This window comes from Sorex fumeus, unplaced genomic scaffold, assembly GCF_029834395.1.
Source record: "Sorex fumeus unplaced genomic scaffold, SorFum_2.1 ptg000022l, whole genome shotgun sequence".
NCBI classification, from domain to species: domain Eukaryota; kingdom Metazoa; phylum Chordata; class Mammalia; order Eulipotyphla; family Soricidae; genus Sorex; species Sorex fumeus.
Window position 1 is genome coordinate 5,291,315 of NW_026606079.1, and position 18,961 is coordinate 5,310,275.

The 18,961-nt window shown below is 45.2% G+C and overlaps 1 gene segment (V, D, J or C); it reads right to left on the reverse strand.

The window, feature by feature from the left end:
* Window positions 1-8,544: 8,544 nt before the first annotated feature.
* Window positions 8,545-10,394, reverse strand: LOC130023165 (immunoglobulin heavy variable 1-2-like). The segment is given in 3 exon segments: window positions 8,545-8,565; window positions 9,972-10,270; window positions 10,349-10,394. Coding segments are annotated over 3 exon segments (366 nt in total).
* Window positions 10,395-18,961: the final 8,567 nt, after the last annotated feature.

Consider the following 18,961-nt stretch of genomic DNA (forward strand, 5'->3'; position numbering starts at 1 on the left):
GAGGTCTCTGAGGCATATGTTAATGCAGGAAGAACAGTGGAATCAAAGAGATGTGGCCGGAGCCGGAGGTTCTTCTTCCTCTTAGCTATTTCTTCGACATTCTTAAAGGCGTTTCAAGCTGCTCTCTTCCTCCTACGCAGCTCGGGTGCCAGGTCATTTGTCATGTTGTCTTCTCGACCTAGGTACATATAGCTGTTGAATTTGGAGAAGGTCATTCCGTTCAGAGCGAATGGGGCATCAGGAACGAGACTGTTTCTCATAAACATTGTCTTCATAAGATTCAGCTGTAGTCCTACTTTTTCACGCTCACGGTCAACGTCGGCCAGCATTTGTGCCACTTGGCTGATGTTTATTGTTATTAAAACAATGTCATCAGCAAAGCGGAGGTGGTGTAGTTGCCGACCATCTATCATCACTCCCATTCCTTCCCATTCCAGTCGCCGCATGATATTCTCAGGGTGGCACTGAAGAGTTTCAGTGAAATGGTATCACCCTGCTGAACCCCTCTCTTGACATCAATCATTACTTCTTTGTATAATGGTGAGATCATGGTAGTGAATCCACAATACAGCTCACAGAGGATCTTGATGTATTGGGCTTGAATTCCCTGATTGTCTATGGTTTCAATGACCGCTTCCGTCTCAACAGAATCAAAGGTCTTCTTTAAATCAAGGAACGTCAAACAAAGCGCTATCTAGAACACCCGAGAAACCTCAATGAGCTTGGTTATCGTGTGGATATGGTCAATTGTGCTGAATCCTTCGCGGAACACGGCTAGCTCGCATGGTTGTGCTTCATCTAGTGTTCTGCCAATACTATTTAGGAAGACTCGAGTGAACAACTTGTAGATGACAGACAATTGGCAGATCGGGTAATAGTTGCCAATGTCATGGATGTCTCCCTTCTTGAACAGTAGTACAGTCCTGCTGGTTTTCCATTGGGATGGAACCTTGCATTCAGACAGGTACCGTTTGAAGATCCGAGACAGTGTATTGATGAATACTGATGGAAGGTTCTTCAGGTGTTCAGGTTTGACCTTGTCTGGGCGGGATGCTGTTCGTTTCTTTACTGACAAAATGGCGTGTCGGATTTCAGAAGGGAGAACATTGGGAATGACATATCCATCCTGTGGAATTTGGTATGTCAGCAAGTGGACATGGCTATCGAAGAGATTTGAGTAGAAGTCATTGATAATCTTCTCCATTGCCATTATGGAGAATGTGATAGATCCATCAGGACATCGGAGGGTAGTCATCTTGGTCTTGTAGTTGGAGAAGGACAGGCAGGCGTTATAAATACTTTTCCCAGCTTCTGCCGCATCTACCAGCACTTCTGCTCTTCTCTCTTTGAGGTCTTCCTTGATCGCATCTCTGCACTGCTTTGCGAGCTCGGACGATAGCTTGCGGTTGCCCAAGGCATGCGCAAAACCACGTTGGAGAATAAGCTCAAGAGTTTTCGAAGACAGGCGTTTTTTTGTTGCTATCTCTCTCTTGGCATTCCTCGCACAATCATGGAGATGCTGAACCAATCGATTGTATTCCTCGTCAGTGTTGTCAACAATGGCATCTTCCCATGTTGCCGCAATAGTGCCAAAGAATTCCCAGTTGGTGGTCGTTCTGGGAGTTCTCTTTTTGAACTTTGTAGCCCTTTCTCCCTGCTCTGTGAAGTAGAATTTTGCATGAAGGAGATGGTGGTCTGATCCCGTTTGGAATTTTGGGACAGTAGCGACATCGGTCAGGCAAAACCGTCGATTGAATATGATGTGGTCTATTTCGTTGTGTCGATAGTGGAAGTCTGCCAGTGGGGTATTTTTCTGTGTAGGGCGGGTCTTCTGTGTGCGATCTGATCCCTGGGTGGTTGATGGAAACAGACAGGTCTGGGTAGGGTGGGGCTCCTGATTAGAATCCCTTTGTCACCTGTGGTTGGTGGGAGTAAGCAGAGAAACTCTGTTCCTGGGTCCGCCAAGCTGGAGTCCAAGGTCTCAGAGACTTCCGCTTATCTTATTCTGTGGGTCTTCAGTCGTGCGTGTGTCTTGCCCGGAGCTGCCACACGGGTCCGGAAAGCATCCTGGAGTGTGGCGACGGCTGGGTAGTGGACACTAAGGTAAAGGTAAAGGCCCTCCCGTTGATCATCGATTTGCTCGAGCGGGCCCAGTAATGTCTCCATTGGAGACTTTGTTGTTACTGTGTCTGGCATATCCAATACTCTCCGTAGTTGCCGGGCTCTCCGAGAGGGGTGGAGGAATCGAACTCGGGTCGGCCATGTTGGCCGCATGAAAGGCAAATGCCCTACCCGCTGTGCTATCGCTCCAGCCCTAATGGACACTACCGCAAAGCCTCTGCCGTGAGACACATCATGAGAAAATAAATACTCATCTTCCAGAATTGTCATACCATAATTGATAGGGTTCAAATATGGTAATACCTACAAGGGTGATTAGAGGTCGCCCCCAAAGCCTCTATCCCTCTCGGAAAGACTGGCAAGCTACCGAGAGTATTCCGCCCGCATGGAAGAGCCTGGCAAGCTATCCGTTGTGTATTCGATATGACAAAAGCAGCAACTACAACTGGTCTCATTCACCTGACCCTGAAGGCTTCACCGACATGGCAGCACTGAGAGGATGAGAAAGGAGAGGCCGACAAAATCTAAAGGCCGAACTAGGCTGCCACAACGAAGAAAGACAAAAATGATCGTCTGTACTTTCAATGCACATACGCTAGCGTCAGATGCATCCATCGAGGATCTGATGGTACAAGCGCGAATGATCAAATACGACATCATTGGTCTGATCGAGACAAGAAGGCACGAATCTCACCATGCCGTTTTCGACACTGGAGAATAATTGTTCCTCGGAACATGCGATAAAAGAGGTGTCAGAGGCGTCGGTGTCCTTGTCAACACAAACTTGGCCAAGAGCATTGATTCATTCGAATGCCTAACAACCGAAATCGGAAGTTTACATTTGAATAGATGTGACTCACTGCCTGCAGTTTGTATCATCGTTGTCTACGCACCAACATCTCATTATGATGAAAGAGAAATTGAGAAGTTCTACATGGAGCTAGAGAAGTTCTATAAAGAAGACCACACCTTCTATAAGATCATTGTGGGTGATTTTAATGCCAAGATAGGACCGAGAAGATCAGCTGAAGAACTTCTCATCAGGACCCATGGCCTAGAATGGAACGAACAGGGTGAGAGACTGTCTGAGTTCATCATGTCGACCAGGATCATCCATGGTACCTCACAGTTCCAGAAGGCAGAATCTAAGCGTTGGACATGGGAGTCTCTCGGTGGACGATTCCACAACGAATTAGACCACATCATATTCAATCGACGGTTTTGCCTGACCGATGTCGCTGCTGTCCCAAAATTCCAAGCGGGATCGGACCACCGTCTCATTCATGCAAAATTCTACTTCTCAGAGTGGGGAGAAAGGGCTGCAAAGTTCAAAAAGAGAACTCCCAGAACGACCATCAACTGGGAACTCTTTGGCACTATTGCCGCAACATGGGAAGATGCCGTTGTTGACAACATTGACGAGGAATATGATCAACTGGTTCAGCACCTCCATGAATGTGTGAGGAACGCCAAGAGAGAGATAGCCATAAAAAAACGCCAGTCTTCGAAAACTCTTGAGCTTATTCACCAGCGTTGTTTGGCGCATGCCTCAGGGAACCGTAAGCTAACATCCGAGCTTGCAAAGTAGTGCAGAGATGCGATCAAGGAAGACCTCAAAGAGAGAAGAGCAGAGGTACTGGTAGATGCGGCAGAAGCTGGGAAAAGTATTCGTAACGCCCGCCTGTCCTTCCCCAACTACAAGACCAAGATGTGTGCCCTCCGACGTCCTGATGGATCCATCACATCCTCCAGAACGGCAATGGAGAAGATTATCCATGACTTCTACTCAAATCTCTTCGATAGCTATGTGCACTTGCCGACATACCAAATGCACAGGATGGATAGGTCGTTCCCAACATTCTCCCTTCTGAAATCCGACACGCCATTTCGTCGGTAAAGAAACAAACAGCACCCGGTCCAGACAAGGTCAGACCTGAACACTTGAAGAACCTACCGTCAGTACTCATCAATACACTGGCTTGGCTCTTCACTCGCTACCTGTCTGAATGCAAGGTTCCGTCCCAATGGAAAACCAGCAGGACCGTACTACTGTTCAAGAAGGGAGACATCCATGACATTGGCAACTATCGCCCGATCTGCCTATTGTCTGTCATCTACAAGTTGTTCACTCAAGTCATCCTAAATAGGATTGGCAGAACACTGGATTAAGGACAACCATGCGAGCAAGCTGGGATCCTCAAAGGATTCAGCACCATTGACCATATCCACACAATAACCAAGGTCATTGAGGTTTCTCAGGAGTTCAAGATGCTGCTCTGTTTAATGTTCATTGATTTAAAGAAGGCCTTCTATTCTGTTGAGTTGGAAGCGGTCATTGAATCCCTAGCCAATCAGGGCATTCAAACCCAATACATCAAGATCCTCTGTGAGCTGTAGTGGGGATTTAATACCAGGATCTGACCATTCTACAAGAAGTGATCATTGATGCCAAGAGAGTGGTTCGGCAGGGTGATACCATTTCACCAAAACTCTTCAATGCCACCCTCGAGAACATCATGCGACAACTGGAATGGGAAGGAATGGGAGTGAAGTTAGATGGTCGGCAACTACACCACCTCCGCTTTGCTGATGACATTGTTTTAATAACACCAAACATCAGCCAATCGGCACAAATGCTGGCCGACTTCGACCATGAGCGTGGAAATGTCTGACTACAGCTGAATCTTACGAAGACAATGTTTATGAGAAACAGCCTCCTTCCTGTTTCCCCATTCGCTCTCAACGGAGCGAGCATCACCGAATGCAACAGCTATGTGTACCTAGGTCGAGAGGTCAACATGACAAATGATCTGGCACCCGAGCTGCGCAGGAGGAAGAGAGCGGCTTGGAACACCTTCAAGAACGTCGAAGAAATAGCTAAGTGGACGAAGAACCTCCGGCTCCGGGCACATCTCTTTGATTCCACTGTTCTTCCTGCATTAACATATGCCTCAGAGACCTGGGCCCTATGCTATTCAGGTCTCCCAAAGAAGAATAGAAAGAGCTATGCTTGGAATATCACGTTTCACTCAAATGAGAGAACGAATCCGGAGTTCTGACATCCGTCGACGATCAAGGATCAGGGATGCTGTCTCATTTGCCAAGGTGTCGAAAATCAGATGGACTGGTCACGTAATGAGATTTAAAGACGACCGTTGGACTAGAGCTGTTACTGATTGGATTCCACGGGATGTCAAAAGACCGCGTGGCCGCCCACCTACCAGATGGTCAGACTTCTTCGTCAAGATCATGAACGATCGGTTTGAGGCCCTTCATGTTCCTGGAGCGAAGAGATGCCATTGGGCTACACTAGCACGCGACAGGGACAAATGGCGACATTACTGGCGCCCGCTCGAGCAAATCGACGACTAACGGGAAGTTAAGTGATTTTAAGTGAATAGCAATTGGACAGATTCAGTGACATGCTCTCCATGTAAATGTCCCAAGATCATATTCCAGGACCACGAATTGATACCTGAGCACTACAGGTGGAACCAGGACACATATAGGAAATAAACACATAGTACTTCAGCTGTGCTCCCCAAGTAAAAGAAAAATATAGATTTTTCATCACTTGATCACTTGACTTCCCCTTTAATCGTCGATTTGCTTGAGCGGGCACAAATAACGTCTCCATTTGTCCCTGTTGCGTGCTAGTGTAGCCCAATGTCTTCTGTTCATTCTAGGAACACGAAGAGCCTCAATCCGATCGTTCGTGATCTTGATGCAGAAGTCTGACTATCTGGTAGGTGGGTGGCCACGCGGTCTTTTGCCATCCCGTGGAATCCAGTTGGTAACAGCTCTAGTCCAGTGGTCTTCTCTAAATCTCATTACATGACCAGCCCATCTGATTTTTGTCATCTTGGCAAACGAGACAGCGTCCCTGATTCTTGATCTTCGATGGAGGTCGGAATTCCGGATTCTTTCTCTCATTTGAGTGAAACGTGATATTCCAAGCATAGCTCTTTCAATATAGATTTTCCATATTTGGATAATATTATTTTTACATAATGACTAGATATCCATCATTTTAAGAAAATTAAACTTATTTATTTTGAACTGAACCACAGTGAGATACACAATTACAAGGTTGTTCATGACTAAGTTTCAAACATATAATGTTCCAACACCCAACCCTTCACCAGCATACATTTACCACCACCAATCACTTCACTTAATCACTTAACTTCCCGTTAGTCGTCGATTTGCTCGAGCGGGCGCCAGTAACGTCTCCATTTGTCCCTGTCGCGTGCTAGTGTAGCCCAATGGCATCTCTTCGCTCCGGGAACATGGAGGGCCTCAAACCGATCGTTCATGATCTTGACAAAGAAGTCTGACCATCTGGTAGGTGGGCGGCCACGCGGTCTCTTGATATCCCGTGGAATCCAATCAGTAACAGCTCTAGTCCAACGGTCGTCTTTAAATCTCATTACGTGACCAGCCCATCTGATTTTCGACACCTTGGCATATGAGACAGCGTCCCTGATCCTTGATCGTTGATGGATGTCAGAACTCCGGATTCGTTCTCTCATTTGAGTGAAACGTGATATTCCAAGCATAGCTCTTTCTATTCTTCTTTGGGAGACCTGAATGGCGTTCTCATCTTGTTTGCGTAGGGCCCAGGTCTCTGAGGCATATGTTAATGCAGGAAGAACAGTGGAATCAAAGAGATGTGCCCGGAGCCGGAGGTTCTTCGTCCTCTTAGCTATTTCTTCGACGTTCTTGAAGGCGTTCCAAGCCGCTCTCTTCCTCCTGCGCAGCTCAGGTGCCAGGTCATTTCTCATGTTGACCTCTCGACCTAGGTACACATAGCTGTTGCATTCGGAGATGGTCGTTCCATTGAGAGCGAATGGGGCGTCAGGAACAAGGCTGTTTCTCATAAACATTGTCTTCGTAAGATTCAGCTGTAGTCCTACCTTTCCACACTCACGGTCAAAGTCGGTCAGCATTTGTATAATAACCACCACCAATGTGCCAAGTTTTTCTCTTGCCCTTCCTCACCCCAGCTGCCTCTATGGCAGGCAGGCACTATTCTCTCTCTCTCTCTCTCCATCCCTCTCTCTCTCTGTCTCTCTCTCTCTGTGTCTGGTATGTCTCATTGTGGAATTATGGTTTGCAAGACAGATACTGAAAGGTTATAGGTATATTCTTTTACCTACTTTCAATACTCAGTTCGTGCCTAAAGTGATCAATTCCAACTATTGTCATGTTGGTCCCTTCTCTATCCTAACTGCCCTTTGCCCAACACACACTTTTGGCTGGCTTCAAGCCGTGTGTTAGTTCTTATGGATTCTCTTTTTCCTAGACTTAGATATTCATCATTCATTCATTCATTCATCATCGTGTTAATCGTCAATTGCCTCAAGCAGGCGCCAGTAACGTCTCTTTCATCCTAGCCCTGAGATTATATTCAAGGCTCTTTAGGAGAATGAGACCCATCATTGTTACTGGTATTTGGCATATTTGGTACGCCACAGGGAGTTTGCCAGACTCTGCCCTGTGGGCAGGCTACATTCGATAGCCTGCAAGTTTGTCCAGAGTAGGAATGAGATAATAAGATGTCATAAAAAAGATGTCCTGATAAGATGTCGCGGGGCCGCAAATGCGGCCGCGCAGTATCGGGAGCTGGATTTTGTAGTCTCTGAGTCTTGGCCGTTGATGGGATTACACGGTGCCAGGGGGCCAGGTGGTGGGTGTGACCCCTGCCTACTGGATTTGGAGGATCTGGGTGGAGGATGCTCGACTCCAATCCGAGTAGGCTTGGAGATCTCATCCCCGGAACCCGTGTGGCTTTGTCCCTCTGCCAGTACCTTCATGTGTGCGGAGAGTGGTCTCAGCATGGTGGTGGCTGGTCCTGGAGGTCTTCGGCTGCCGGAGCCCTGGTCGGGGCGGGGAGGAAAGCTCAACCCGCTCCCCTCCAAGGGACCCCGGCAAGGAACATCCAGGCGCAGGGGCAGGAGACTTAGATATTAGCTCATACTATTAAAAAAAAAAAAACCTCAAGCTCATTGAGGTCTCTCAGGAGTTCAAGATGCTGCTCTGCCTAGCGTTCATTGGTCTAAAGAAGGCCTTTCATACTGTTGAGACTTGATTCTATTGTCAATTCACAAAGAGCACAGTGGGGAGACCGTAGAACAGTCTGACACTCCAGAACTGTACGTAGCAGTTCAATCACCAAGGAGGCCCATCCAGGCGCCTGCTCTGTGCAGAGGCAGAAATGTTGCATTGAGAACAATCCTCCAGGTCTGATTTCTGGACTTCCCTGTCCCAGGAATCTGTCTGTGCCTTTCTGCTCTACCACATTGACAATCCAGACTGGCCTTCAGGTCGTGTCCCTGCTTCTGTGCTCTGCATTGACCTCAGTTGGAACTTTCGCCCATATTGTGCTTATTGTGCCTTCAGAAATTGAAGGGTTGTCCGGTTTCATGTATGTTCAATGTTCTCCTAGAGGAGGGAATGAAAACTCTCAATCAGATATTAACATTTTCCCTGTCATTTGGAAGGTTTTGTTCCCTTTTTGTAAATTGACCATTTTAATAATTTTTGTAACATTTTTCAATGTGCAGCTATGAATTTTGGATCTGCATAAGAAGAAATGGCCATAGTCCAACTACAGAAGCACCTATATTCCCAGCAATACTGTGGTCTGCATGACTGATAGCCCGTCAGGTAGTCATGCTGTTTCAGGCTTCTCTAGAGTGTGCATTTGTGCATGGATTTATGTCCTCGATATCAATTGAGAGAAAGTGATAAATTGTGATTATTTATTCCCAGATTTCAAGGCATGCACAAAATTAATGTCTCACTCAATATCATATATTTCCCAGGAATAGTGGTCAATTGGTGATGTCAGACGCAGGTAAGCTCAGCTGGGATGCGTGACCCAGGGGTAGAGGGAACAGCCCCTGAGGTCTCTCTCTATATTCTGTCTGATGGTCCATGCTACTGCCAGCCTTCCTGGGCACACCCCAGACCGTGTGTCTGTGCTTGGGTGACGACCTTCCCCTGAGGTGGGCTTAGGTGTCCCAAGATCAGGACTTCATAGACACTGACCATTTCCTTATTACCACGTAAAGTAGAAATGTGACTATAGTCCCTTTAATATAGGGTCATCTCCTCCACTGTTCCTTATCCAAGGCTGGATTCAGCTCAGAAAAATGGAGATACAAACATGCACAGAGAGGCAGGGCTTCACAGAAACTGCATATGAGGGTCACGCCAATGTCAAATTTCATTTTAGAGAAAAATAATATTTTTTGCTTAGATACAGATTTTTTGTTTGCTTTTTAGTTCACACCCAGGGTTGCATGGGGCTTACTCCTGTCTCATGCACTGTGGAATCACTCCTGGCGGTGCTTTGGGGACCATATGGGAGGCTGGAAATCAAACCAGATTTGGCCGTGTGCAAGGCAAACGCCTTAACCACTGTGCTATTGCTCCAGTCCCTTAGACACAGAATTTAAAATAAAATGTGTGACAATAGTAGTCTGCCATTGGTAGATCTACAGTTTATGAATGCGCAGTGACACCAGTCTAAACTTTTATATGGTTCTTCCTGTGCCATCAGGGGTTATCCACTGCAAAATTCTAAAAGAAAATACGAGTGACACCAGGTATTCTAGACAGAAGCCATCTTCCTCTGAGCTGTTGCTGAAGGACAGAAAGAGAGCCTGAGCCTTTCCCTCATATGAAGCCTGGCCCTGTGAGCCCCATTCTGTGTCTCAGACCCTGACTCTCTGAGGAGGAAGTCAGGAGGATCCGCGTTCCTGTCATCTCCTCACCCAGCACAGCTGCCTCCACCTCGGTTTTCTGACACTCTCAGGATGTGGTTGTCACACTGTGTATCTTGCACAGTAATACACGGCCGTGTCCTCAGTGCTCAGCCTGCTCAGTTCCATGTAGGCTGTGCCCTTGGACTTGTCTGCAGTGAGTGTGAGTCTGCCCTGGAACTTCTGTGCGTAGATTGTACCACCATTGCTAGGATATATCCTTCCCATCCACTCGAGCCCTTGTCCCGGGGCCTGCCGCACCCAGTGCATATAGTAGTTGGTGAAGGTGTATCCGGATGCCTTGCAGGAGATCTTCACTGATGTCCCAGGTTTTCCCAACTCAGCCCCTGACTGCACCAGCTGCACCTGGGAATTCACACCTGTGGACAGCAGACAGGAGCGGGTGGACTCCACATGACTGGCCCCGTTCCCTCAGCCCAAGGCATGTGGACGCTTACCTGCAGCCACTGCCACCAGGAAGAGAATTCTCCAGGTCCAGTCCATGGTGAGGACCGTGCACTGAGGGGCTTCTGAAGGTGTGGGTGTGCCTGCTAGCAGTGAGAGGTTGTCAGGACACAGACACATCTGTATTTAACTCAGTGTTCCTTGTGTAATTTGCATATTCATGAAGAGGGAAAATTCATAGCTGAAGGCTTGACCCAAGCTGAGTAGGGGCTGGTGGAAGTCATCAAGTGCATCCTCAAGGGGAATCAAGTGGTCCATGTTCTGATCCTTGTTTGAGGAGATGACACCCTGCCCTGTCCCAGGACTCTGCCCACAAAACTCCCTCTCAGGGGGCCAAGCCCTTTTCAGGACCTTCCCCTCAGGGACCCATATCTGTATGGCCTGGACACATCGGGACACAATTTAGCTTTGAGAATATTTCTGGGATCCTGTAACTGCCCAAGGGATACTACAATGAGACTACAAAATCATCCTAATGCTCCAGTGGTTTCCACTGGAGATATTAAGAAGTCCAGAAACACCACCTGCATGCGGGTTGTACTGCCTTATCAATATGTTAAGTGTTCTATCCTCAAGACAAATATGCACAATTCCACCGTCTGTGTCCTATACTGATTTTAATTTCGGTTTTCTTGAGAAAGCAAAATTTAGTTTTATTGAAGAAGGAAATCCCGTTTCTGAGAGATTTCTGCATATCTGCACCCATTTCTTCCAAACCTTCTAGCCTGCAACTCTGTGCTCTAGGGACTTGGCGACCCCTGCAGCCCAGTCCCTCCATGCAGGGAGAGACTCTGGGCTCACAGGTCATGTCTCTAACACAGGATTGAATCCTGGCTGTTCACTTCAGAAGCCTAATTCACGAATCATATTCTTTTATGGACCTTTTGGTTTGGTATTGAGCCACACAGGATGTTCTGAGGGATTACCCCTGGCTTGAACCTCGGAATCGCTCAGGTCGATGTATCCTCGAAAATTATTGGCAAATCAAGTATATATATGTGTATATATATATATATATATATATATATATATATATATTACTGTGTCACTCATCCTGTTGTTCATCGATTTGCTTGAGCAGGTGCCAGTAACACCTCCATTCCTCCATGTCACGTGCTAGTGTACGGTCCTCATTCCCCTGACCATCAAATAGCCCCAATACTCCACTGAGCTACACTAGCATATACGTGTATCTATATGTGTGTGTATATATATATATAAATTAAAAGGTGACATTGAATTTTCTTTGCTGAGATTATGTAAAAGTGATACAATACATATTTAATTCACTCAAATAAAAATGATAAAAAACACAATATAAATGAGGAGTTAAATATTTAAGTAGAGACTTTAAGATAAACAAAATTTATATTAAATTTGCTTAGCTAAGAAGACTTTTCCAAAAAGCAAGCATGAGTCTAACAAAGCTCCCAACAAGTTTATTCTATAGCAGCATTTGTAGAGCAAATTTAAGTAAATAAAAAATGATTAGGATAAAATTAATAAAGTTTTATGGAACATATGACTTGAACTCTGACTTTTTCAGTGATAAAGAATAGTATTATTTAAAGAAATTTACTTAGAAGAATACAAGGGGAGAGAAAGAGAGAGCCGTGTTCATGAGAGAACATAGTCTTCTCCAAATGGGAAAAATCCTTGAGTCCTGATGGTCAGACATGTTAGAAGTCTTGAAAACATCTTTCCACCCAGCACACATGAAAACATGAACAAGTGAAAACCTGAACAAGTGAGATTCACTTTCTGTCTCTCTGTGATACTAGGAAAAGGAAGATAGAGAGATAAGTAAATGTATTATCTAAATAAATTTACTTACAAAATGAGCTGTAGCGATAGCACAGCAGGTAGGGCGTTTGCCTTGCATGTGGCCTGGGTTCGATTCCTTTGCCCCTCTCAGAGAGCCCAGCAAGCTATCGAGAGTATCCTTCCCACACAGCAGAGTCTGGCAAGCTCCTCGTGGCATGATCGGTATGCCAAAAACAGTAACAACAAGTCTCACAATGGAGATGTTACTGGTGTCTGTTCCAGCAAATTTATGAACAATGGGAGAACAGTGCTACAGTGTTAAAAAAGGCAAGGAGGGTGAGAGAGAGTGGGGATGGGGGGAGAGAGAAAGGGAGAGAAAGACAGAGAGACAGAGATGGCACAGGATTGTGACAGGAAGGACAGTCTAAACACAGACTCTGAAAGCCATCATGTGAGCCATCATTCTCCTTTATTGATCTCTAGGATCCTGTATGGTTTCTCTCTTTCTCTCTCTCTCTCTCTCTGTCTCTCTCTTTCTTGCTCGCTCACTCTCTCTGGTATGGATTGCAATACACACACTGAAAGGTTATCATGTATATCTCTTTTCCTACTTTCAATGCTCAGTTCTTGTCCAGAGTGACCATATCTACATATTCCTGTCATACTGGTCCTTCTCTGTCCTTCACCCCCCACACACTTAAAGCAAGCTTCCAACCCTTGACTTGTCATTAAGGCCCCTGTGTTTCCTGGAACTGAATATTAATCTCTTAGAAAAGTATAAATCCCACGGAAGAGTGCAATTACTCTATATCTATCCCTTTCCTTCTGACTCATTTCACTCAGCCTGAAATCTCCAGGTCCACCCATTTATAAGTGAATTTCATGATTTTATTTTCCCTGGTGGCCATATAGTATTCCGTTTTGTAGATTTACAGTATTTCATCCAGGTGTCTCTTCTCAAACACTGTGTTTGTTTCATATTTGGCTATTGCGATGCAGTAAACATAGACATGCAAATATATTTCCAAATTAGTGTTTTGGGTCCTTTGGGTCGATACAAACACTGTAATTTCTAGGTCCTATGGAAGGTCAATTCTACATGTATTGGAAAATATCCAAGATTTTTCCAAAGAGGTCTATCCCTTTGATAAATTCCAACCAGCAGAGAATAAGGATTGCATTTCCCCCATATCTATGCCAACACAGAATGTTAGGGTCCTTTGTGATGTATGCCCTTCTCCCTGGTATGAAGTTATATCTCATTATTGTTTTAATTTGCATTTCTCTGATAAGAGCTGTGGAGAATTTGTTCACTCAATTATCTGCCTCAAAGTCTACTATAAGTATGTTATCTGTTTAAAACTTCCATTTTTGAAGGGGTTGATTTTTTTCTTGATAATTCCTATAAGTGCTTTATATATATTTTATTAATCTTACATCAGATGAGGCATGGGCAGATATTTTCCCCCAGGTTTTTGGTTAACTTTTGATTCTTATAATCATTTCATTTACATTGATTGTGTTATTTAAAAATTAGATACTCAGAACCCAAAAAGTATGAAATGGGTGAAAACTTTGGCTCCACGTTGATTACAAAATTATTAGGTTACATGAAGAAAAATGAAACAAGAATTCAGAGACCATAATGTTTGAACTCAGCAGAGAGTAACTGCTTGTTGGCAACACAGAACGTTTTTGTCACCGGCTGACCATAATCACAAACACAAAGTCACCTTCAATGTTGGGTGAACAAACAGCCTAGGGTGTTGGTGAATCCTCAGGTGGAATTGTGATCAGTGTGGGTGAATCATTGCAGATCCAGAGTTGGGACACACCTCACATGTCTTCACAGAGAAGGGCCTCACTCAGCCTCTGTGCAAACAGTGAAGTGCTAGGATGTGGTTCCTCCTTCCACAAGCACAAACGAAACAAGATCAGCTCTGGACTCACTCCCCACTGCCTTCTCAGAGAGTCGCCAGGGCTCAGCACTTCCCCATCAGACAAGATAAGCATTGGGTACTTTATGTGCCTCCTGGAAACCCAAAAGCATTAGCTAGTGGAGATGATCACAGTCGTGTTCACTGCAGTACAGTAGCCAAGATGTACACACAATACACAACTGCAGCGCTCAGTTCTGTCTGAGTTTCCTCACTCAGCTGTGGAGTACGTTCTTTCTCTCCTTCAGTTCCGATTGAGGGACAGTGGTTATTGTTTCCTTCCTTCTCTCCCTGAGAGTCCTGAGTCTCCCTATTAGTGTTTTCTTCAAGTCAGAGAGCACTGAGAGGATTGTTGCTGTCCGCACACCCACAGAGCATCGGATGTTTTGATGTTCTTACCTGGATTCAGTCCATATTCATTAAACAATTGAATTTTTTCATTGTTTCTGGTGCTATGTGGGAGATAAGGGTGTAAGTGCCCGGTGGTCTGGGCATGGAGTGGGTGAAGTTCCTCACTCTACTCAGCTAAGGCTGTGACTCTAGGAATTTCTGGAAGCCACAAAGCCTGTGGTGTTTTCTCAGTGGACCTGAGAGGGCCAGAGGTCGGGTGGCAGAAATAACTGTGGGTTCTGGTGCTGACAGGGCCTCACTGAGGCCTGTGACATTCTCCAGGGAACAATATCATGAAATTATAGAAATTAAACCCATGAGTTTCAGAAATATAAACTCTAAGTCCAAGTGTATAGAATTGAGAGCCCAAATAAATCTTTAGATCTTTTATGGTGAAACTTTAGGAAAGGATTCCATCCCAAGGAGTGAAGCCAGGAAAATCTCTTCAACAAATGGTGCTGGGAAAACAAAACCACATACAAAAAAAAAAACCCATAGAAGACAGAATTGAATCCATACCTAACACCAGATACAGAATTTAATTGAAAGTGGACTTATGGTCCAGCTTTGACAGCAGAATCTTTAACATACACAGAGGAAAAACCTCAGAAGTTCTCTCCATGAAACCAATCTTAGAAGGCTCATTTCACTATATTGTAGAGATAAGAGAAATTAATATAAATAAATGGGACTAAATCAATTAAAAGATTTTAAGGACAAGGTACTGAAGGTACTGGCAGAGGGACAAATCCACGCGGGTTCCGGGGCCGAGATCTCCCAGCCTACTCAGATTGGAGTCGAGCATCTTCCACCCAGATACTCCAAATTCCAGTAGGCGGGGGTCACACCCACCATCTGGCCCCCTGGCGCCGTGTAATCCCATCAACGGCCAAGACTCAGAGATTATAAAATCCAGCTCCCGGACGAGAATGGTGCAGTCTTCTGCCCCCGTGCCTGGCTGTTTCTCGCCGGGGTCCCTTGGAGGGGAGCGGGTTGAGCTTTCGTCCTGCCCCGTCTTATCAGGACATCTTTTTATGACATCTTATTATCTCATTCCTACTTTGGACAAACTTGCAGGCTTTCGAATGTAGCCTGCCCACAGGGCAGAGTCTGGCAAACTCCCCGTGGCGTACCCAATATGCCAAATACCAGTAACAATGATGGGTCTCATTCTCCTAAAGAGCCTTGAATATAATCTCAGGGTTAGGATGAAAGAGACGTTACTGTGGCCTGCTCGAGGCAATCGATGAATAACAGGATGATGAAATGAAATGAAATGAAAAGGACAATATAAATGACATTAAAATTCAGATACCCTACTGCTTCAGAGAAAATGTGTACCCAACAAACATCAGATCCAAACTAGTATCTAATATATTCATAGCACTCACCAAGCTCAACGTTGGAAAAAATCATCCCCCATAAACGGGTGTGGAAAATAAACAGATACTTTCCTAAAGCAACGTTCCTATGGGCTGTAAGCATATAAAAAGGTGCTGATCAACATTTAGTATCAGTGAAATATTAATACAAAGGATAAGGAAGATCATCTCTCTTCAGTGAGAGTGGCTTATAACAAATATAATGGAAACAACCGTTGTTGGAACTTTTTCAAAGGGAATACTGTTTCTATGTTTGTGATAACTTGTTACTGTTACTGTGTTTGGCATATCGATATGTCACTGAGAGATTGCCAGGTTCTGCCGTGTGGGCTAGATACTCTCGGTAGCTTGCCGGGCTCTCCGAGAGGGGTGGAGGAATCGAACTCGGGTCGGCCATGTTGGCTGCGTGCAAGGCAAATGCCCTACCGCTGTGCTATCGCTCCAAATCGATGTGATAACTTATCTATGGAAAACACTATTAGATTTGTCTAAAAAGTGAAAATAAATTTTCACGTTAAAAGTGATTCTATTTTTGCAACCTTCATGCAACATGAAAACATTCTTGATCACTTGATCACTTGGCATCCCTTTATTCATTGGTTTGCTCGAGCAGGCACCAGTAAAATCTCCATTTATCCTTATTGCGTGCTAGTGTTGCCCAATGGTGTGGGCTCACTCCAGGGACAAGAAGAGCCTCAAACCATACAGTCAGAGTCTTGACAAAAACGTGTGACCATCCCGTAGGTGGGCGGCCATGCGTTCTTTGATCACTTGATCACTTGACTTCCCATTAATCGTTGATTTGCTGGAGCGGGCACCAATAACGTCTCCATTTGTCCCTGTCGCCTGCTAGTGTAGCCCAAAGGCGTCTGTTCGTTCCAGGAATACGAAGAGCCTCAAACCTATCATTCAGGATCTTGATGAAGAAGTCTGACCATCTGGTAGATGGGCGGCCATGTGATCTTTTGAGGTCCGGTGGAATTCAGTTGGTAACAGCTCTAGTCCAGAGGTCATCTTCAAATCTCATTACGTGTCCAGCCCATCTGATTTTTGATGCCTTGGCAAACGAGACTGCTTCGTTTATTCTTGATTGTCGATGTAGATTCGACTTCCGGATTCTTTCTCTCATTTGAGTGAAACATGATACGCCAAGCATAGCTCTTTCGATTCCTCTTTGGGAGGCCCCAATAGAGTTCTCATCCTGTTTTCTTAAGGCCCAGGTCTCTGAGGCATATTTTAATGCAGGAAGAACAGTGAAGTCAAAGAGATGTGCCCAGAGCCAAGGTTCTTCGTCCTCCTAGCTATTTCTTCGACGCTCTTGAAGGCATTCCAAGCCACTCTCTTCCTCCTGTGCAACTCAGGTGCCAGGTCATTCATCATGTTGAATTCTCGACCTAGGTACACGTAACTGTTGCATTCGGAGATGATCGTTCCATTGAGAGAGAATGGAGCTTCAGGAGTGAAGCTGTTTGTCATGAATATTGTCTTCGTGATATTCAGCTGTAGTCCGATCTTTCCACACTCACGGTCGAAGTCGGCCAGCATTTGTACCGCTTGGCTAATGTTTGGTGTTATTAGAACAATGTCATCAGCAAAGCAGAGTTGGTGTAGTTGCCGACTGTCTATCTTCACTTCCATTCCTTTCCATTCTAGTCATCACGTGATGTTCTCGATGGTGGCACTGAAGAGTTTCGGTGAAATACTATCACCCCATTGAACCCCTCTCTTGACATGGATGATCACTTCTTTGCAGGATGGTGAGATCCTGGTAGCAAATCCGTAATACAGCTCATGGAGGATACTGATGTATTGAGTTTTAATTCCCTGATTGCCTATGGCTTCGCTGACTGCTTCCATCTCAAAAGAATCAAAGGCCTTTTTTTTAAATCAATGAACAGTATACAGAGCGACACCTTGAACTCCCGAGAAAACTCAATGAGCTTGGTTATCGTGTGGATATGGTCGATCGTGCTGAATACTTTGTGGTACCCGACTTGCTCGCAAGGTAGTCTTTCATCTAGTGATCTGCCAATCCTGTTCAGGATGACTCAAATGAACAGCTTCTAGATGACAGACAATAGGCAGACTAGGCGATAGTTACCAATGTTGTGGATGTCTCCCTTCTTGTACAGTAATACAGTCCTGATGGTTTTCCATTGGGACAGAACTTTGCATTCAGACAGGTAGTCTGTGAAGAGCCAAGACAGTGTATTGAGGAGTACTGCTGACAGGTTCTTCAGATGTTCAGGTCTGACATTGTCTGGGTCAGTTGTTGTTCATTTCTTTATCAACGAAATTGCCTATCGGATTTCGGAAGGGAGAATATTGTGAATGACATTTTCATCCTGCGGAATTTGGTATGTGGGCAGGTGTACATGACTATCAAAGAGATCTGAGTAGAAGTCATGGATAATCTTCTCCACTGACCTTCTGGAAGATGTGATAGATCCATCAGGATGTCAGAGGGCAGTCATCTTGGTCTTGTAGTTGACGAAAGACAGGCGGGCATTACGAATGCTTTCCATGGCTTCTGCCACATCTACCAGAACTGATGCTATTCTCTCTTTGAGGTCTTCCTTTATCGATTCTCTGCACTGCTTTGTGAGCTTGGACGTTCACTTGCGGTTGCCTGAGGCTTGCGCCAAGCCATGTTGGTGAATAAGTTCAAGAGTTTTCAAAAACAGGTATTTTTTTGTGGCTATCTCTCTCTTGGCGTTCTTCGCACAATCATGGAGGTGCTGAACCACTCGATCTATTCCTCGTCAATGTTGTCAATGCCAGCATCTTCCCATGTTGCCACAATAGTGCTAAAGAGCTCCCAGTTGGTGGTCGTTCTGGGAGTTCTCTTCTTAAACTTTGCAGCCCTTTCTCCCCTCTCTGTGAAGTTGAATTTTGCACGAAGGAGTCGGTGGTCCGATCCCACTTGGAATTTTGGGACAACAGCGATATTTGTCAGGAAAACCGTCTATTGAATATGATGTGGTCAATTTAATTGTGGAACCATCCACTGGGGGACTTCCATGTCCAAATTTAGATTCGGCCTTCTGGAACCGTGAGTTACCATGGATGGTTTTGGTCGACATGATGAACTCAGATGGTCTCTCACCCTGTTTGTTCCATTCTAGGCCGTGGG